The following is a 22009-nucleotide window of genomic DNA, read 5'->3' as shown; positions in this document are numbered from 1 at the left end:
AAAACTACCACACTTCCCACCTCTCCCTCTTTCTTCTTCCTCCGCCTGAAAAAGTCATCAGAAACTGAAGAATGCATGTGTCGTCATCATCCTCCGTGCTGATATCATCTCCGCTTCGATGGAGAACTCCATCTCAACACGTTTCATTTACTCCCGCCGTTGCTTCCACCAGTACTACTTATGAACGCAGAAACGCCGTCGTTTCAATTCGCCTTGTAAATCCATTTTCTTCTTCTTCCTCGTTGTTCGCTACTCCCTTCCATGGCGGCCGGAGGAGAAAGACCTCGAAGCTCCGAGTCGTCTCCGCCGTCTTCGAGCGGTTCACGGAGCGCGCGATCAAAGCCGTCATCTTTTCCCAGAGAGAAGCCAAGGCTTTGGGAAGGGACATGGTGTTCACTCAGCACCTCCTGCTCGGTTTGATCGCCGAGGAGGAGCAGCATCGCCATCTTCATCCGAATTCGCTCGGGTTTCTCGGGTCGGGTATGACCCTGGACCAGGCCCGCCGCGCCGTCCGGAGCATTTGGCGGCATAATAGTAAAAGCAGTCAAAGTCAAAGTCAAGGTACTTCTGCTGGCTCTGGTTCGGGTTCGGCTACGGATCTGTCGTTTGCGATTAGCACGAAGAGAGTTCTGGAGGCTGCGCTGGAGTATTCGAGGAGTAGAGCTCATAATTTTCTTGCACCGGAGCACATTGTGATCGGTTTGTTGACTGTTGATGATGGAAGTGCTGGTCAGGTTCTTAAAAGGTGTCCCATTTTTCCCAATTTTTTTTCGCTTTGTTTATTTTGTTGCATTTAGTTTGGTTTCAGGTTATAGTTTCTACTTTCTATCCATGAGTTGCATCTGTCAATCGGGTTCGACTTCAGAACACTATGAACTATTTCATAATGATATGCATATAATGTACTACTATTTGTAATCCTATGGGAGTGGCTTCTCATCTAGTTATGTGCATTATGAGGATTGATTGTTGTTTCGGGGGTAAGGAACTACATATTGTTTCATCTTCATCACAATTTACATATTTGCGTTTGTTTTGTCACAAAAAGAGAAACTTTTAAGGAGTATATTTGTTCATGATAGAGAACATGTAATATATGAATGTTGTAGCCAAAGAAGTCTTGTTTTTTGCTGTAGCTTGTGATGAAGTTTTTGTGACCTGAGAGAGCACATTACTATCTGTTTGAGCTGCATGTAGATGAATTCAGAATCTGAAGTTGGATATAAAATTTGCCAAATATGGTATTCTGAAGCCAGCTATTTTAATGTGATTTCAGACTGGGGGTAAATGTAAACCAGTTGTTAGCTGAGGCAGCCTCCAGACTTCAAATAGAGCTCGCCAAAGATGGCAGAGAGCCATCTGGGGGATCTCGAAAGACCTTTTCTAAAAAGTCTTCTGCATCGTCTGGGAAAACCAAAGGTAAGAAGTAAGTTCGCTTATCTCTATTGTTTAGTATTATAGGCAAAGGTAATGGTGTTTAACACATTGTGCTTGTCAGAAAAAAGCGCTTTGGAACGGTTCTGTGTGGATCTCACTGCTCGTGCTAGCGAGGGACGCATTGATCCCGTTATTGGACGGGATACTGAAGTTCAGAGAATTATTCAGATACTTTGTCGCAGAACTAAAAATAATCCAATTCTTCTCGGTCAAAGTGGGGTTGGAAAGACGGCCATTGTTGAAGGTCTCGCAACTAGTATTGCACAGGCAGATGTCCCTGTTTATCTGTTGGTGTGTTCTCACAATCTCATCCAAATGCAGTTACTTATATTCACTTTGAAAAAGCTGTATATTTACAAATTGTTTAGCATTTATGTTTCCACAGACAAAACGCGTAATGTCCTTGGACGTAGCACTATTAATGGCTGGTGCAAAGGAGAGGGGAGAGTTGGAGTCGCGTGTTACCTCCTTAATAAGTGATATACAAAAATCAGGTGAGTACACCTTCTTGAATTTCTATGGGAACAGAAATTCATTAGGCTGATTGTAGATGCGCTTGCATTGCAGGAAATGTTATTCTATTTATTGATGAAGTTCATACCCTTATTGAGTCCGGCACAGTTGGACGAGGAAATAAGGGGTCTGGTCTTGACATTGCTAATATTATGAAACCGGCACTCGGGAGGGGTAAATTACAGGTTATCTTTTTAATTTTTCTTAAATTAGAGGTTTCTTAATATTTGTGCAACTGTTCTTACTGTGTTTTTAATCTTCTCGTTTATTAAGTCTTTAAAGCATAACTCAGTTTGCATGGACATTTTTTTTTTCAGTGTATTGCATCCACTACTACCGATGAATACAGGATGCATCTTGAAAAGGATAAAGCATTTGGACGAAGATTCCAACCTGTCTGGATTAATGAACCAAGCCAGGTCTCTTACAAAAAGTGTTTTCATCTTACTGTGTGTCTACTGGTCATTTTCTGTACAGTTCATAATTAGATATGGTTTGAAATTTCCTAGGAGGATGCAGTTAGGATTCTATTTGGTCTGCGTGAGAGATATGAGGCCCATCACAACTGTATATATGCACCAGAAGCCATTAGTGCTGCTGTGTACCTGTCAGCAAGATATATTCCTGATAGATATCTTCCTGATAAAGCTATCGATCTCCTTGATGAGGCCGGAAGTAGAGCTCGTATGGAAGCCTTTAAGAAGAAAAAAGAAGAGCAGGTTGGCATACTTTCAAAGTCAGCGGATGATTATTGGCAAGAAATTCGTACAGTTCAGGCGATGCATGAAGTGGTAATAGCATTACTCTCGACTCCTATCCTACCTTACCTAGCTCATTTCTCTTCTACTAATGTTGGTGTTTATAATTAATATAAGCAGGTCCTATCAAGTGAACTGAAATATGGAGCTGCTTCTGTGGACAATACCAGTGAACATATTCTAGACTCCGTTTCATCTTCCAAAGTAGATGATGAGTATGACTTCTTGCCCTGAAAATGTGTCTAAAAGGATAATGCTTTTCACCTGAATTTCCCAAGGGCCTGAATGATATATAACTGGATTTCTTGGTAATAAACTTTTCAGACCTACTGTGGTGGGACCAAATGATATAGCAGCAGTTGCCTCACTATGGTCAGGAGTCCCTCTTCAGCAGCTCACTGCTGATGACCGACTGCTTTTGGTGGGTCTTGATGAGAAGCTCAGAAGACGAGTTGTTGGTCAAGATGAGGCTGTTGCAGCCATTTCCCGAGCTGTTAGGAGGTCTCGGGTTGGATTGAAGGATCCAGGTAGACCAATGGCAACAATGCTATTTTGTGGTCCTACTGGAGTTGGTAAAACTGAACTGACAAAAGCTTTGGCTGCATCTTATTTTGGATCTGTAAGTCTCAGCTATCCAATACTATTTCTACATTGAATAATAGTCTATATTAAAAACGGAAAGGATCCTTGAATCAGTCAGGAACACAATGAGGCTTAGGCATACTTATTTAATGTAATGGAAGGATCAATCTTTCTTAAAAAAGATATAGTGGCCGAGTAAGCAGACACTGTTGACAAAGATATGAACATTTGAATAACATTGAATATACGAGAGGTGATTAGAAGGCTAAAGTTTATGCTGCCGCTTGAGGCCCTATTAGGCTATCACCCATTTTACTTTTTTTTGGTGGATTTTAACTTGTTACATTTGCGGTTTCCATGTGGTTTGATGCATCAAAATTCTTATTCAGATGTCGTGACCCTTGACATTTTTATTACAGGAGGAAGCTATGGTACGACTGGACATGAGTGAATATATGGAGCGGCATTCTGTCAGCAAATTAATAGGGTCACCCCCAGGCTATGTTGGCTTTGGAGAGGGAGGCACTCTAACAGAAGCTATCCGAAGACGACCTTTTACAGTAGTTGTGCTTGATGAAATCGAGAAGGCTCATCCAGATATATTCAACATCCTTCTCCAAATCTTTGAAGATGGCCACCTTACTGATTCTCAGGTTTGTGGTCTTTTGGCATTTAGTTACTCTTGGCCCAAGACAAGGAAACTGATTGCATTGTTTCATCTTCTGTATCAGATAATCTTAGATTATTGTCTCATTTTATCTGATATTTGGGTTTTACAGGGACGGAGAGTATCATTTAAGAATGCTTTGGTGGTGATGACATCCAATGTGGGTTCCACTATCATTGCAAAGGGTCGACAAAGCTCCATTGGTTTTGTGCTTACAGATGATGAGTCTAGTTCATATGCTGGGATAAAAGCAACAGTAATGGAAGAACTCAAGTCATATTTTCGTCCGGAGTTGCTCAACAGGATAGACGAAGTAGTTGTATTCCATCCCCTTGAAAAGTCTCAGGTTTGCCATCTTCCCATAGTTCACATAATCATGTCTCTAGCGCTAGGTTTTTCGTTAATGACATTTGCTTTCTTGACTTGGTAATGCTAGAATTTTGATTAATTTATATCTTTCGTTTACTGTAGATGCTGGAGATTGTAAATATAATGCTACAAGAAGTGAAGCAGAGGCTAATGTCTTTGGGAATTGGATTAGACGTGTCTGAATCAGTCAAGGACCTCATATGCCAAGAAGGCTATGATCGGTTTTATGGTGCTCGCCCTCTTAGACGAGCAATTACATTAATAATTGAAGATCCATTGAGTGAATCCCTCCTTTCTGGAGTTTACCAGCCTGGTGACACTGCCGTCATTGATTTAGATGCTTCTGGGAACCCTTCTGTAAGTAATGGATCAGGTCAGAGTAGTTCCCCTTTCTCTAAAACCAGTATACAGCATCCATCTTGTAATTAATCCCTAATCTTGATAATTTCTTATAGTTATGCACTATAGTTTTGTTAAAGTGCATCTGATTCATTAACTGTAGATAAAGTAATAAGTTTCAATGATTCTTTGAAACATTGAGTAAATATGATACCCCTTTCAGAGAGTTGTAACTTATAAACTGGATCAGTCATCATAATTTACATGATGAGTATATATTTACAGCATTTTCACCGTGTGACAGTACCTCATTTGCTTTTGATATCCGATTAAAACACATATCCACAGATCAGGTCAAGTTAACGGGGAGAAGTGTGGGTCAGATAATAAAATTGTGTCGTGTCTGATATGAAAGGCTCGATTATATTGGTCCCAAATTTGCTAGAGATGATATTTGTCTCTTAGGATGGAGTTTGTTTTCCATTTACATAATTGGTCATGCATAATTGCTTAACGTGATTGAATGATCACAAGAGAGAAAAGAACAATTCAAGAGAAGAAATCATTGCCTTTTTCCGGTTAGTACAAAAACCAACTGTGCCGGCCAGCGTCCTCTATGATGTGCAATCCACTGCTTATACTCGGCATATTCCAGCGATGCAATAGACGCCGTTGACAAAGACCATACTGTTTACATAGTCTACGCTGTTGCATATAAGTCTACGCCTATTTGTCGAACTGAAAATACTTATGTCAATGCTGAATACGTATCTTCCTTCTTCGCTTGATATGTGCTGGAATTGTATGAACAATTGAACATAGTTCATACAAAGTCGGAAATGATCGAGTGATGCCGGACGTATTGAAATGAGGTGTTTCACTACAACTAGCACTGAGTTTTGAGATGGACTGAATCCACTGCCTGGTTATAACTTTGCACATAATGCTGATTCTCAGGGTTACATTCAGTAACTTTTTAAAACTGAAAATAGTCTGTGTTTGTTCAAAATTAGTAGTTGCCGGTTGTTAACGTACTGGTTTTTAACTCGTGTTAAATTCGTGTCAAGGTCAGAACAGGTGAAAAAATCACCAAACATCGATCCCTATGATCACGCAGATAAACTTTATATACATTAGAAAACCTCAAAACCATGTGGTTTGAAGATTGTCACATAGAGTTGTTCTTATTTTATGCACCTACTATATATTAGTGTTGACTCTGTACAAATTTGAGTAGTATATCTAATGCTAATCCTTACTATGTTTTCTCTGCCATGTTCTACACAAGATTACTCCATTATTTAGTGGTTTTATGGCAGCAGCCAATGCCATAGAGTAGTTGGGGATTGGTCTAGTTATGGGGAAAGAGTAATGGCTATGGCTATACATTGCATCTTTCACATTTGACACTATCAAATATCAATCAATCATTTATAAATTATAATCAGAAACATCCTCTTCGAAATACCAAATTATAAACCAGAACCAACTCCCCTAGCTAGTTGTGTTTTTCTATTTTCTCTGTCCATGGACTCTGCAACTTTGTTTTTTTTTAATTTTGTTATTTGGGACAGCAAATTTGCTGTAAAGAGGAGTGGTGTCCATGATTGCATATACATGTGTGCTGGTTAAATTGTATGTTTGGTAGTATTAGATATTTACATTAGCTTTCCTTTGTGATAAAGGAAAAGTATGAAGTAAAAATGAAGAAAAACGGAAAGGAGAAGGAAGATAGGACGCATCAGCCAAAAGACTTGCCCAATACAATGGTGACAATTCTAGATTGTTTTAGTTATTTGTGGGATTCGGTTTTCTAATAATCAAAGAAAGAGCTTTTAATATACATATATTCATCGATCACCACTTTACATTACTTTCGAAGTTCGAATCATCTATTATCTAAAACACATTTTATGACACTTCATTTAATCAGTGAGTCGTCGAGTTCAACACTTTAGTAAGTTCAACTCTAAATTGAACTTACCAAGCTTTTTGTATTTTACCTTATGTGTGCCTTTTGAAAGAATGGTGTGAAAAATGTCGAAAATGATGGGTGAAAAAAATAGTCTGATGTAGTGATGTGTAACCCAAAAAAGAAAAGAATGATTTGTTGAGCAGGAAGCTACGTTTGGTTTTCTCTAAGATGATCACCTATAAAGAATTAAGGTGATAATGCAAGAGACATTACAGTACTCTTACACTCCGACCACTAAGACTCACAGAGATTTCGTTATTTAGAACACATTAAACACCGGCACAAGTTCTATCTAGGTCAGACTCGGCTTTCCAGCATTAACTTCTCTGTCGGAGAATCCTCAATATAATCTAGCCATGAAGGAAACAGCCCCAGAAGATCATATCGGAGAAGCTGCTACTTCCGCCGGAGTAGCACCACCACTTCAGTATCACTCCGACAACGAGCTCCCCGCACCCGAGAAAATGTCCGGCGCCGGCTACACCGCTCCGCTCAGTCTCAGCGGGACTCTGAACAAAAGAACCGGCAGCAAGAGAACCAACAACCACGAAGAAGAGCCTTACGTCGAGGACGTCTCCGTCGACGTAAGCAGCGTCAAGCCCCTGCCACGTGGCGACGCCAACAACACAGACGACTCCCTCACTCTTCTCGGCGGCGACAAGCCGCCCCAGAAGAGCAACAACGACCAGTCGTTCGTACGTACAGCCTCCGTACGGATCAAGCAGGAGCTGAAGAAGCTGACGTCGTTCTCGAAGCAGCAGCTGCCGCAACGGCGCCGTTTCGACCGGATGCAGTCAGCGGCTGCTCCGGCTCTTAAGGGACTCAAGTTCATAAGTAAAACGGACGGGAATGCTGAGTGGCCGGCGGTCGAGAAAAGGTTCGACAAGCTTACAGGCTCGACTAACGGGATGCTGCCACGTGCTGCGTTCGGGGAGTGCATAGGGATGAACAAAGACTGCAAGGAGTTCGCCGGAAAACTGTTCGACGCTTTGGCCAGGAAGCATGGGATCAAAGGCGATTCGATCAACAAGGAGGAGTTGAAAGAGATGTGGACACAAGTTTCTGAGCAGGGCTTCAATTCCAGGCTGCAAATTTTCTTTGACATGTAAGTAATAACTAAGCTAATATCTTCTTAATCTTATGTAAGTAATGACTAATTAAGCTAATATCTTCTTAATCTTAATCGATAACGATAGACTAGTTGTAGCATTTGATTTAGTTATCCGATATAAAAAACTCCGATGAGCTTGGTTATTTCCAAGGTAAGTAATTGATCATCTGCAACTTGGTTTTGTTTGTTCAGGGTTGATAAGGATGGGGATGGAAGAATCAGTGTGGAAGAAGTCAAGGAGGTATGGCATATGGCATATGATATGATCTAATATGGCATGTATGCTATTTCTAGCTAGCTATACCATGTGAGTTTTCTTCAGAATTATTAGTTTCCAAATAATGGAATTGTTTGATTCATTGTTATATTAATAATGCAGATCATTAGCTTCAGTGCTTCTGCCAATAAACTATCAAACATCCAGACACAAGCACAGGAATATGCAGCATTGATCATGGAAGAGTTGGATCCAGACAATCTTGGATACATCATGGTAATGAAATTGTACTAATATGAAAACTAATTTCAAACAGGAGTCTAAAACGACATAGTTTTGAGCAGATAGACAGCTTGGAGACACTCCTACTGTATGGACCGGAGGAGACGGTGGCGCGTGGAAAAGAGAGCCGGAACTTGAGCAAAATGCTGAGCCAGAAGCTGAAGCCAGTGAGGGAGGACAACCCTCTGACAAGGTGGTATAGGAGAGCCAACTACTTTCTTGAAGACAATTGGAAGAGAGTTTGGGTAATGGCATTGTGGATTGGGATCATGGCTGCTCTGTTTGCCTATAAGTATGTGCAGTATAAAAATAGGGCTGCATATCACGTAATGGGTCATTGTGTATCCATGGCCAAAGGTGCAGCTGAGACACTCAAGTTCAACATGGCTCTTATTCTACTTCCAGTGTGTAGAAACACTATCACTTTGCTAAGGAACAAGACCAAATTGGGTGTTGCCGTTCCTTTTGATGATAACCTCAATTTCCATAAGGTAAGCATTTCATCACCAACATTTCCATAACTGATGCGACAGAATAACGTTGCTCATTTTTGTTCTTTACATATATGGCGATTACAAAACTAAATCTTATTCAACTTTTTTTGGTGAACTTAGGTGATAGCTATTGGAATTTCAGTAGGAGTTGGCATACACTCGATTTACCATTTGGCGTGCGATTTCCCTCGTCTCATCAAAGCAGACAGCGTCACATACGCCCCGATGAGGCAATATTTTGGGGAACAACCTTCAAACTATTGGTTTTTTGTGAAATCAGTAGAAGGTGTAACTGGCATTATAATGGTAGTGTTGATGACCATAGCCTTCACACTAGCAGCACCATGTTTTAGAAGAGGTAAGCTCAAAAACCTACCCCAACCTCTCAAAAGGCTCACTGGCTTCAATGCCTTTTGGTACTCCCATCATCTCTTCGTCATTGTCTATACCTTGCTCATTGTCCATGGAGAATACCTTTACCTCACCAAGGAATGGTACAAGAAAACGGTTAGAACTTTCATCCTTCTAAACTAATGGTAAATAGTATTGCCATTTTTATTTGTATCTCAAACATGTTAGTGCCGAATTGACAGACTTGGATGTACTTGGCTGTTCCACTTCTCCTCTACGGTGGTGAAAGATTGGTTCGGGCACTCCGGTCCAGCATCAAGCCGGTTAAGATAGTAAAGGTAAACAAAACAATACTACCCTATATTTGTACTAACTCTTAAATTCAAATGAGATGTATCTAATCACAATTCATCTCTTTAATAATGTTGAAGGTGGCTCTATATCCTGGAAATGTGTTGGCTCTTTTTATGTCAAAGCCTCAGGGCTTCAGATACCATAGTGGGCAATACATGTTTGTTAATTGTGCTGCTGTCTCCCCATTTGAATGGTAAGCACGTCTATGAAACACATATAACATGTTAAGCAATCACCATTTATTCTCATGTATAGTATCTTAAAACTAGGTCAAGAATCCCGGTTTCAGTTTTTGGTGCTTGGATATTCTCATTTTGCTAATTATAAATTTGGTTAATATCAAAATAGGCACCCATTTTCGATCACGTCGGCGCCGGGAGACGACCACCTCAGTGTTCATATCCGGACTCTTGGCGACTGGACGCGACAACTTAAGACGGTGTTTTCTCAGGTACGACTTGGAGTGACTACATTACCTCTTGGCCTAACAAAAACAAAAGTTATAGTATAGTTTAGTTTAGGAAGATTTTGCTTGCACTAGGAAATATAATTAGGTATGAATCTCCAACCACTCCTCTAAACAAAAGTTGTCTTAAAAGCATAATCTAGCATTATCAATAGTAGCCAAGTTGTGTAGAGCCAATATGGTTGGAACAGCAGAAGTTTTGGTACAGAAAGCTTATCCATCACAGAAGAACAATTGTCGTTTATATGAGTATGTTTTACTTAATTAGTTGATTAAGAAAACAAGTTTAGTTAAAACCAACTTGAGTACTTGATACTTAGAGCTAGCTAATCTTCTTCTATTAATTCTTCTTCTTCTTTTTTTTTAGGTATGCCAACCACCTCCTTCTGGGAACAGTGGTCTCCTCAGAGCCGACTGTATGCAAAGCAACGACTTAAAGTAAGTTTAACTTAGTGAAAGAACTTTACCCTTTACTTTTCATCCGACACCTAAAAACTTGAACTTAGTTCATACTAATTTTATTTGAACCTATGAGAAGTATAGAAAAAGGAAAAATGCCCACTTATGAATATTCTGACTGAAGACATAAATAGAAACATAGCAAAGTGATCTTTCAAGTAATTGTTAGTTGTTACTACAATAATGTGATGATGTACGTGTGATTCGTCGGAAAATCATAATCTTATAGTTCTGATAACTAAAAGAAGCTAATGTAGATGCAATTGTTTGTTGTTGATCGTATAATTGTGCTTTGTTAGATATTAGACAGGGACCTCTAAACAAACATCCAAAGGGGATTTGATGGGCAACAGATAAATGATTATCATTTTTCACTAAAGCAGAAGATAAGATGACTTTAGAATTGTTTCTTTCTTCAATTTTTGAGAAAGTTGCTTTGTGTCCATAATGGATTTTCTTTTTCTCCAATGTTGATGGGGTGAAATCAATAATTGATCTAATGACTAATAATCGACTTATTATGGTGAACAGCTTTCCAAGAGTGCTAATAGATGGACCCTATGGAGCACCAGCTCAAGACTACAAGAACTATGAAGTGGTGTTACTTGTAGGGTTGGGAATAGGAGCAACCCCAATGATAAGCATCCTCAAGGACATAGTGAACAACATCAAAGCCATAGAAGATGAATCACAGAACGCCCTAGAAAGCGGCACGGCCGGTTCTGGCAGCCCAGTGAGCCTCCACAGCAACTTCAAGACCAAGAGAGCCTACTTCTACTGGGTGACGCGAGAGCAAGGTTCGTTCGACTGGTTCAAAGGAGCCATGAACGAGGTGGCGGAGCTTGACCATAACAGAGTGATAGAGTTCCACAACTATTGCACTAGTGTTTATGAGGAAGGTGATGCACGTTCTGCCCTCATTGCTATGCTTCAGTCACTAAATCATGCCAAGAATGGGGTCGATATTGTGTCGGGTACTCGGGTGAAGTCACATTTTGCTAAGCCTAACTGGCGTGAGGTCTACAAGCGCATTGCGCTGGATCACACCAATGACAAAGTTGGTGAGTCCCCCTCCCTTTACCACCAAACCTTTCCTACTCTTTTCCTCCACTCTATACAGTGATCACCAAAACTGTTCATTTTTCATTCTCTGTATCAGATCTCTATCAGAAACTTAACGAAACCAAAATAATACTGTTCATATAGAATCTACATCACACTAGTTGACCATGTCTAGTAAAAACAGAATAATGCAGCATATAGTTTTACGGTGAACCATCAATGTCGGATTTCCTTTTCTAATATTATATACAACTATTAAAACTATATGTCTATCTCGAAGCATATGATTACATATTATAAATACTTTGATTTTAGTTATTAGTCGATAGCATATTCCTAATTCTCTGGCATGTTCTGCTTAAAAATGATACATTTATCTTTAGAAAAGATTATGAAAGCCACTGCTTCGATATTATAACCAGTAGTGGGTGGTACTTTGGCTCACGCTGCACATAAAAGATGATTAACACTAAACAAATATATGTTCCAGGTCTAATCATTCATTTAGAGGTAGAGATAATCTAATGGTGTGTGAGTTTGTGTCGTGCAGGGGTGTTCTACTGCGGGCCACCTGCTCTAACTGAAGAACTACGACAGCTATCTCTGGATTTCAACCACAAAACCTCCACCAGATTTGAATTCCATAAAGAAAATTTCTGATATGAACACAAAGGGCAGGACCAGAACTAAAGAGACCAACAACAAGGTCTCTGAGAGTCCCACCTTCACTTTCTCATGTCATATATTTCCACACAGAAAGAAAGAGATTCCTACTGCTGCTTTATGTAAATTATATATGCATATGCATCGGTCAATCTTTTTATCTTATCTTTTTATGAACGGAAGCTAGACTAACACATATGCAAAGCAGGCAAAAGGAAATGCTGAAATGGTGGTTAAGACAGTAACTAAAGCCTCGTGGTCCTCGTGTATTATGCCCTATTCTGATGTAGCCTATATACAGTGTTTGTTATAATAGTAGTTACAAGCTGAGAAAGACAGGCAGACTTGTGCAAAGCATGTTGCAGAATGAGTGAAGACACAATATGTGCATATTTTTCAGTTTTATGTAATATTGACATATAGAATTGTGTATGACAACATTTAAACGAAAATATATACATATATGTAATAAAGAACCTAATAAAACTGCTGATATGTATTATTTCTGGAAATGATCATGACATGAGGACATGATGATCGAACCACTCTTTACTTCCAAACAGTAGGAACCATTCTGATATCTCTTATAGCTAAACATTAGACATTATATACTCTCACATGGAGTTGAGTCCCTGAAGCTAATCCTGGTGAGAACTAAGAAGAAACTAGCTTTACTATATTACTTCACTCAGAGAAGAATTCTTTTTTATTTGAATTTCCTTTTTAGCCTCTGGAAGTTTGGTTTTATTAGTTGGGAACTAGTCACAATACTTTGGTCCGGGGCACAAGTAGGCTTGTAAGGGAGCAAAGGCTTTTTTACCTGACCATGTGAATTCATCACACCTTTGCTAGTTAGATTTGGCAAAAGTGATTCTCTTCTGAACTGTCTTGGCACCTCAAGTCTCTCTAAAATCCTTGATGTCTTTGCATCAAGTTGGCGGGTACCATCTGGTGGTGATTGAACTGACTGATCTGGCTTAGGTTTGGAAGTGCAAAGTGGAGAACGTAACTTGGAGACATCATTCACAACCAGCTGCTCCCACTCTTCTGTAATGCAAGTTGATGTTTTGTCTTCTTCCTCTGTCAGATCCACCAACATTGAGGGTTCCTCTTGGATGGCTTCAATATCTATTGTTGGATCAGACTGCCCTATCACTTCTGAAAATTTTGTTTGGGTTGCCTTCGATTCATATATTTCCTCTTCCATGATTGGGGATAGTGACCTGAAATATTCACATTAAGATAGCAACCATTAGAGGAAGCTTTCACCATGAGTTCAAATACAGGTATGTAGATACATGACTTAATTAGGCAACACAGAAATGTTTCAATTGACAACGAAGACAAATAAGACATGGACATTCATGGCAAAGGAACACAGTCAATTTGAATGCTGCAATAGACTAACTAAATCATAGCAGATTAAAAGAAATATAGAAAACTTAAATGTGCATTTTTTGCAGAACTATTTGATCATCTTAGTCTAAATGACTTGATAGAAATGATGAAACTTGATGGTTGCTTTCTACTAGAACTATTTAAGAAGAATTTCTGTCAGGAATATAAGCGTTGCCTTACGGAAAATTTGGTTCCAGCTTATGTGCTACATATTGCGAATGATCCTATATTCAACACGGATTGCATGGAAAAGGAAAATCTCTTTCAGCCAACTAATAGTTTTGGAAGCTCTACTCCAAATAGATTAATCAGGTCTAAAAAAATAAAAACCCAAGTGAGCATTCTTTCTTTTTTCTTTTTCTTTTTTTGAAAAAGAAAAGGAAAAAAAGAAGAGAGAGGGAGACTTTCAGGGTCGAAAGCCTGCAACATAAATAACTTATTGGTTCTCAATATCTTAACTTTCTTTTGAGTTTGTTTCTATGTTTCTGTTCCTATTCACTTACTCACTCAGCCTTCCTTTATCTGGATTAAGAGAATAATTACCCAAGGAGTAAGCTCTCCTTCACAAGCAAGTTTAATTTCTGATGGAAGCCCCTCTCATGCAGCATTGGATTATAGTCTCTTATGTCAATCTGCAAGAAAGTCAGAAAAGGAAAGGCCAGTCAGACCATCATTGGACAAGGTCTCATCTAATATTACTTAAAGTCACTTCACAATAAAAACTTGGTTTGTTGGTGTTTTCTGATAGCAAAGTCACACATGCAACTCTAATAAGAATTTGGAACAGTATATTATTCGGACAATCAAACTATGTACAGAGAAATTTAAGATATTAAACAATGAAGAACTACAAGCAATTTGCCCTATCTGTCCAGATCCAATAGGGTAGCTGGATAAGCTTGTCAAATAGCTATCACCAGACTTTTTATTCACATTATACACAAATAGAAGATGAGCATACCCTTGACAAGCAGTCTTTAACAGAATCCTCAAAGTCCTTCCTCACTGAGGAAACAGTTAACTGATTGAGGTTAGGAATGTGCAAAAGTTCCTCTGATCCTGCAATGTGCTGCAAATATTATAACAATGATTAACATACATACAAGTCACACAACACACTTGAGAAACAAATGCGAAAAACATAAGCCAAGGCATCATGCATGCTGATACACAACACAAGCATGTGGAATTAAAATGAGACCAAGATAAGAGTACAAAAATGAACAACACATACATGAAAAGATAACTTTTGATGTTAAACATATGAAATAGCAATTAATACACTGTATGAAAATGTTAATGTTTACCCTGAGAAGCATTGGCCCATTGTTTGAAGGTTGGAGAATATAATAGCATTGCAAAGTGGCCTCGGTCATAGTTTCTATATTACAATTTGAAGAACACACCAAACCCTGGTCCATTGAATGTAGAGCACTGCAAATCCCTCGGAAAACTGCAACATGAGTAGCCTGATTAAGAAAATGAAACAGCAGTGAATTTATAGGGTAGCTGACATATTAATCAGCCAATCAGGACTAAATGGAACTTAGAGGCTGCATGTAAGGCCTCTAATTAGACATACACAACTCTCTAAATCTGATTGTCCTTGATTAATGTGTAAGTAACTCTTAGTCATATGCAACCCAAACCAGAAAACAAGAGGAAGGCCTCCGACATACTCTCAGTATTCACATCTGACTGATCGATCTCATCTGAAGCAGTTTCCATTTCCTGGAAACTTGATGGAATGACAACATATGAAGCTCCCATTAGAACACCTGTGGGGAAATGCCATAAAAAGGGGTAGGTAACTGTCAATGTTGACATAAAACACAAAAGTTCTGTGTTGTCAATAATTTTGAAAAGGAAGTGCTGTAATGCCATGATTCTAATCCTCTAATGCATATTCATCTTATTGATCCGTATTGTCCAAAATATATATGTACTACTTAATCACAAGGCTAGTTATTATCATTTACCTTCACTTAGGGCACCCAAGTTAGTCCTCTCAATGACACTGAAATCAATTGGTGAAGAAGCACGCTTGAGCTTAACAGGGCTCTTGAATGAGGGAAGCAACAGGATTGTTCTTTCTCCAACTTTCACAGAATTTCCTATGACATCAGATCTTTCGATATTACGCCCTGTGACTGGACAACAAGGTTCCTCCATTTTTACTAAAACAGCATCTTCCAGAGAAATGGCATGACATCTGCATGTCTATAAGCAGTAACCCTACAATCAAAATCTTCTTCATAGACTTGAGGTGTGAAAGCAAAATACAGAGCTAATTGAACCAAGATTATGGTTCAATATTACCACATAATGTTCTTGAAGCAACAATTGTCACATTATCAACCTAATATATATATATTGGAAGCATTTCTCTGAATCAATCACATTGGATATTTCAGTTAGGTTTTGGTCTGGACACTTATAATATGGGACATTAAAGTGCTTGTGATAAGGTTATTGGACATTAAAGTGCCTTGAGTTAAGGGCTGATTTTGTAATATCTCTAAAACTTCTACAATTCAATGCCAAATACCACAGTATAAGATTTCATAAAGTCATACTTAGCTCACAAAGTATCACCATAAGTTCCATGGTCCACAAAGTGACTATGGTATTGGTATCTATAGTTTAGGCAACATTAATGATTCATAAGTAAAAAGCAATGAAGTGGACAATTAGCATTACATATAATGTACCTCACAGGGATAGAAACCATCAACAATCTGGTTGACAGATACGTACAAGTTGCAAGATATCTGGTTCACAGAGCCCACAAGATTCTGCTTGAAGTTAAAACGAGCTTGCATCGGTTCCTCAATGTCATCCTTTAAATCCCGTAACCATCGGTTTACCAGGCCATGCAATACTCTGGGATCTGCAAATTTACTGACTCAAGTTCAGTAACAAGCTCAATTTTGCATTGGAGTAAGAAACTCTAACCATTGAAACCATAAAACAGCCCAAGTACTACTGCAAATGAGTTGAGCAATTACTGCTATCTGTTTAAGCTAACATACTACATGAAATATTTTGATGTGCCATACTTTCCTACTGTCCTACACAGAGAGGAAGGTAGTCGTTCACCTGGGAGACATGTTTGGAATGAACAATTATCAAGCTCAGAGATGCAAGTTATGAAACTCTTGATATTCTCTTTTGCATTGCTGAGATGGGCTGATTTTTGCTCAAACAACAGAAACTCAACAGAAACACACTTATCCGCGGCAGCCTGCATGCAAGAGAAGCCAACATAAGTCCCTGAACACTAAGCAACATAAGCAAACAGGTGACACAAAACATGGAAAACGGTAACGAAAGGCTCACAGTGAGAGTCTTTTGCATGCTAAAGTCCACATCTCGAGGCAAGCAGGAGGTGATCACAATCACTTTCCTCATGATATCTCTACCTCCCCAGTGGTACAACACTTCATCATTGATAACACTCGAAAGCTTCAAATCTGCAATGAATTATAAAAAATCAACAAAAGCAGCTAACAAAATGCGAAAATAAATCAGAGGCCAGTGACAAGGAGAGCACCGGAATCGTCCATCTGAGGCTGGAATGCATTCTCCGGCAAGGCATTCACGGCGTGGTGGAAGTCCCTTAGGCTGAAGCTGCCGCTTGGACTAGGCGTGTACACAATCTTCAGCTGCAAAAAACGACATGTCAGTTTCAGACTCTCAGAGACAATAAATCAAACACGTTCTGTGCAAGATTTGAGTACCTGATCGGAAGAGGTCATCGGATTCTTGAACACGAAGCACAGGCCTATCCGATCCCGGAGCGACTCCGATCTGCGCCAAGCCGGCGACGGCGAGATCGCGTAGAGATTAGCGAGCTGCAACAGCGACTGTGACGAAAAATTGAGCGGGCAAACGCGCACGGATCGTGATTTTGTTTCGATTTAGGAATAAATTGAAGAACGAATCGTGTGATTGATTTGAAATGAACAGTTAGAGTTGGATTACCAGCTTTAAGTCTCTGAGAAATGGAGGCGGCAAGCTCCGAAGATCGAGAACAAAGCACAGCTCTACCATTGAGCTTCTTCTCCTTCTTAATCGCTATCGGAAAAGCTAACACCGGCGAAAAGTTGTTCCTCTTCTTCTCGGTCTCTCTCTGACTCTCGAGTATCAGAAGAGCTCACTGGTTTGGCGCTAAATGGTTCAGAATTGGAAATTTTGCCCCCAAAAAACTGTGTTGTGGACTCGGTTTTTTTAAGTGGACCAACAAACCTGCCTGGGCCCAGTCAAACTAGAATCCGCCTAGCCCGCAAAAGTTCATTTCTCCATGCCTTTTTTTTTTTAAGAAAATTATTCTTCTGATCGGAAGAAGACTGCAGTTCTTCAGAATTGAACAGCAGAGATGATAATCATGAAACTAATTTCATTTCACGATTGATAACATATAATGTTACATAATTTTTTCTTTGAAAAAAAAATTACAAAAAAAAGAACTCATAAACGACTAATACAAGAAGAATCAAACAAAATAGTCATTTGAGTTTGAGAAGGATCAAACCAACACATCGGCAAGGAAAGAGAGTGGCCAACAGAAGCAAGAGCATCCGCAAAAAAGTTTGGATGAATATTATGAATCTCCAAAAAATATGGAGAAAGTGATGCTGACAAAAGAATCGGCAAGAGTTTTAACATCTCGGATCATAGACAAGCTTCCAAAGACTTAAACTACATATCATATGTAGTTGTTTGGATTGTAACATTGATCTTCATCTTTACTATTGTTCTTTTGTGTCATGACTTCCCGCTATCTTAAACAATAAACACCATTAGTTATTTTCATAAAGTTTACTAAACATTTTGTAATAGTTTACAATAGTATACATACGGTTGTGCAATATACAATCTGCTATGATACAAGCCACAAGCCTTTACACTACATGAGGCTAATATATGACCACTCTTGCTCTTAGCTCACAAACTCATCACACTATTGAAGTATTGAGTATTGACAGTTGACACAGTAAGACATTATGCAACCATAAATTAGCTTTCATCAAACAATTATGAATTACTGCATGTCAAAAACTTGAAAATCCACTTAAAGTGGCATTTCTAAGGTGACTAGTGACAAAGCCCTCTGTAAGCTTCTTTATCACATCCGGCTTAGGCTCGAACATGGCATCAGAAATGCTCACCACCCCTGGATTCTGGCTATTGAACACTGATAAACCAGTGGCAATGTCATAACCAGCATTCAGACAAAAGTGAAGCAGACCCCTGGGGAACACGAACACATCTCCTTCCTTGAGAATCGTCTGGAATGGCTGGTTTAGTGTGTCGATGAACCCCACTAGCACAATGCCTTTGCTGACAAAGAACATTTCCGAAGCTCTTGGGTGGGAGTGAAGCCTCACCAGACCATCAACTCTCAAGTCAGTTCTTGCAACTGAGAGGCCAAGTGTGTTTAGGCCTGGAAACTCTGCGGCAGTGACAAGGGTAACTGCAGAGCCAAAGAAGTTGTCTATGTCGCCCGGTTGGGTCAGTTTGGAAGTCTTGAAATCTGGGGCGCTGATGTTGTTTGGGTTCTTGCAAGGGAAGCCATTGATGAAGAAGGTTTGTTTTCCTAGGGAGGTAGGACATGTGTCCTGGAGATTATCGGAATCCGATAAGGAGATTTTAGTGCAGAAACAGAAGATCACAGATAGAAAGACAATGCAGCAAGCAAAAGATGGAATATGCATCTTGGGGGCTGTTGTGTTTGTTGAGTAGTAATCAAGAGATTATGTTTTAACATGTATATATAGGTAATGTCTATGAGGTTGGAAGAAATGGAAGTAATTTCTTAAGCTTGGAATTCACTACTGGCCTACTGCATGGGTCTGAAATGGATAGATTATAGTATAACAAGTGCATTGCTTAGAAGCCATATTAGCTTTGATTAGTCTAAATGGGATTGAAACCCGGTATTAGAATTTTGCTTTTCAGCTCTCGGGTCTCCATATGGACCCTAGACCACCATTCTTGCCATTACAGGAAAGAAAATAGCTGCAGACTATGACTATTGCAGCCAATACAGCAATACCATGCCTAAGACTTTTGCTTTACTCTTATTACAATTCAGAGAAGCAATATCGCTATCGACACTGATAAAAGTGTTTAAGGAAAGGGACATCTGAATTCTAGAATATGAGGTAATCCTTGTCTACGATCATAGTAACAGTGCTGTATGGAGGCAATTGAAGGAAGTATTTTCAATAGTCATCTAGCATATAGTTTTAATTGTTGTTGTTCTCCCAACAGGTTCAGAAACATAAGCAAATTGCAAACATCAGGCAGTCTCTTATTTTAGTAGTAATGAAATGAGTTATAAGGGGAAAACAAATTGAACATGCAGGATGTTAAATACTAAAACCCGCCTTAACTTTTTAAGGCTACTCCTGGTCCATTCAATTTCAACTTGGCTGCTATGAGATCTTCTCCCACAGCTGTAGATGACTTCTGGTTCGGTTATTTACTTGTTAGGATTGTTCAAGACATCATTCACGAACTTTATCAAGGAACAGAGGCCCCCCAGAAAATTATGGTCAATAATACCCTTGCCTTCGACGACATGTGCAAAATCAACAAGTTTGATTTGAGGGTTTGGATTCTCCCCTTTCAGTATTGACTCCTTATCATACACCATCATAATTGAGCAAGAATAGAAATGGTAAATGGTCTGATCCTCAAACCATGACTTCAGTTTCAACAATTGTGACAAGATCCCATCAGGTCCACCATAGACAGTTGATGCATAAGCACAATCTGGTTCAGCATCTGAAGCTAAAGGCGAGTTAGAAGAAACAAACTTCCTAAAAGTTGACCGAACGTCATCATGAGTAAAAGCATTAACTAGCTTCTTATCCGGCTTCCAATATCCAGTTTCTTTGTTTCCATAGAACTGAAGTCCACATATTCTAAATCCCAATGTCAGGCTCGTGCCATCTCTATCTTTCTTAAGGCACTTGGCAATATACTGTTCAGAAGCTTCAGGGTACCATGTGCTCGAACCCATTTTAACGTCTAATATAGATGGATTGGTTCGGCTTGAGACAATATCTTCCAAGACAAGGTGAGGATGCATGCCGGAACCATCAGATGCCTCCAATTCCCGGGTACCATGAAAGGCAGGGAAGAGCTTGCGAATTTCGTCTGGAATCCTAGTTTCAGTTGAAAATTCGGTATAGAATGCCACTTCTTTGGCTCCACGGTCACCACTTTGAAGAGGCTTGTAAAAGTTCCCTGCATCATCAACAAGAGGGCCAAGAACTCCAGCACCGGCCTTGTGGCCAGCAACTTGATGGTCTGGAACCTTAAACATTGTCTGGAATACACAAAGTGAATGATCAGATTTAGCTAGACAATAGATAGTTCCCTGTGTTTTTCTTGCAGGTAGCACACAATCTAAGATCTGAATATTTTGAAAAGTTCACCATAAAGAATTAATATAGTTCCCTTAAAAATCCAAGACTTTATGTTTCATTGGGAATGTACAAACAATTAGAGTGAACTAAACATTAGCCATCCTGTTTTCAAGAAGTGAGATGACAAAGGTGCTCAGAATCTTTTCCAAACAGCAGTCGACACCAATGGACTCATCAAAACAAACTAAATTAGTAGCTTTAGCTCTTAACCAGTTTAAAGGACCACAACACATTAACCATATATACAGAGGTTTCCAGACACATTAACACTCCCCTACCTAGCACATTCAACTCAAAGATAAATAGCGCACTTCCTTGGTTCCTCGTAAAGTTTCACATCAAAATTTGCTAGATAAAAGTAGATTCCTATATGATACCTGATGTACACGGGGTCAATCCGGATGCAAAACTACGCAGATACAAAAGCTAGAGCTTTCATAGACAACTAGGAAAGACTACGAACAAGTTATTGTTTAAGTTTCTCATTGTAAACACTTCGAATAATGTAAACTAAAGTCATTACCAGCAAATTAGAAACTTTTACTTCTATTAATAAATCATTCTAAGTTTGTTTTTGAAATTCGAAAGGCTGATTGTGCAAATCTCTACTAGCTTGAGCCTAAGATGCCATCGCAAACAGTAAAACAGGAATCACATCGAATCCCCAAAATTTACCAAAAAGATTCCATATTAAAATCAAAACAGAAACTGGGACATTGGATCTAATAATGGGCAAAGCAAAAGGCACACTTTTTATCCAAAGAAAAAAGACAAACGAAAGGAAGATTCGAACTACATTACGCTACAGCTGCATAGTCTAATCGCATATATTAGAAAATCCGTCATATTTCTAACAGTACAATTGCGTAGCCTCGTATGAATCGCCCCCAATGTTATCAGATCTCCTATTCATTCATGGCACGCAAAGCGAAAACCAAACTTGCGAAACGGAAAAGCGGTGAATCGAGAATGAAAGCCAGGGACGACGTACCTGGAAATTTTGGAGATCAAAAAGCAAAACCCTATCTTCGCGCGCAGAGAAGCTACGAGCGGAGGAGGCAGAGGCTGTCTTA

The 22009-nt window shown here is 39.3% G+C and overlaps 5 protein-coding genes across 5 annotated transcripts; 2 read left to right on the top strand and 3 right to left on the bottom strand.

Annotated features, from left to right (window-relative positions):
• Positions 1-46: 46 nt before the first annotated feature.
• On the top strand, positions 47-4967 carry LOC101315108 (chaperone protein ClpD, chloroplastic-like). Its single transcript, XM_004309444.1, has 12 exons — positions 47-745; positions 1277-1419; positions 1499-1728; positions 1823-1931; positions 2005-2135; positions 2268-2369; positions 2460-2741; positions 2829-2923; positions 3033-3327; positions 3710-3943; positions 4070-4303; positions 4429-4967. Exons 1-12 carry the CDS (start codon positions 72-74, stop codon positions 4753-4755), a joined length of 2856 nt encoding a protein of 951 aa, XP_004309492.1. The 5' UTR covers positions 47-71; the 3' UTR covers positions 4756-4967.
• A 2029-nt stretch (positions 4968-6996) lies between these two features.
• On the top strand, positions 6997-12600 carry LOC101310280 (respiratory burst oxidase homolog protein C-like). The gene is made up of 11 exons (XM_004309509.1): positions 6997-7745; positions 7944-7992; positions 8131-8244; positions 8313-8741; positions 8865-9251; positions 9338-9433; positions 9527-9642; positions 9798-9900; positions 10283-10353; positions 10906-11435; positions 11987-12600. Exons 1-11 carry the CDS (start codon positions 6997-6999, stop codon positions 12094-12096), a joined length of 2754 nt encoding a protein of 917 aa, XP_004309557.1. The 3' UTR covers positions 12097-12600.
• A 171-nt stretch (positions 12601-12771) lies between these two features.
• Positions 12772-17550, bottom strand: LOC101314812. The gene is made up of 12 exons (XM_004309443.1): positions 17482-17550; positions 17238-17363; positions 17033-17162; positions 16837-16970; positions 16597-16741; positions 16209-16387; positions 15477-15717; positions 15177-15275; positions 14805-14950; positions 14459-14566; positions 14041-14129; positions 12772-13322 (listed from the first exon to the last, which is right to left on the bottom strand). Exons 1-12 carry the CDS (start codon positions 17548-17550, stop codon positions 12806-12808), a joined length of 1983 nt encoding a protein of 660 aa, XP_004309491.1. The 3' UTR covers positions 12772-12805.
• A 1001-nt stretch (positions 17551-18551) lies between these two features.
• LOC101309989 (germin-like protein subfamily 3 member 4-like) lies at positions 18552-19214 on the bottom strand. The gene has a single exon (XM_004309508.1). It carries the CDS (start codon positions 19212-19214, stop codon positions 18552-18554), a length of 663 nt encoding a protein of 220 aa, XP_004309556.1.
• Positions 19215-19794: 580 nt separating this feature from the next.
• LOC101314526 (inositol polyphosphate multikinase beta-like) lies at positions 19795-21966 on the bottom strand. Its single transcript, XM_004309442.1, has 2 exons — positions 21928-21966; positions 19795-20836 (listed from the first exon to the last, which is right to left on the bottom strand). The coding sequence occupies exon 2, from the start codon at positions 20831-20833 to the stop codon at positions 19985-19987; it is 849 nt and encodes a 282-aa protein (XP_004309490.1). The 5' UTR covers positions 20834-20836; positions 21928-21966; the 3' UTR covers positions 19795-19984.
• Positions 21967-22009: the final 43 nt, after the last annotated feature.

The sequence above is a fragment of the Fragaria vesca genome, unplaced genomic scaffold (genome assembly GCF_000184155.1).
Source record: "Fragaria vesca subsp. vesca unplaced genomic scaffold, FraVesHawaii_1.0 scf0512956, whole genome shotgun sequence".
Lineage (NCBI taxonomy): Eukaryota > Viridiplantae > Streptophyta > Magnoliopsida > Rosales > Rosaceae > Fragaria > Fragaria vesca.
This window is presented reverse-complemented; position numbering and strand designations above follow the sequence as displayed.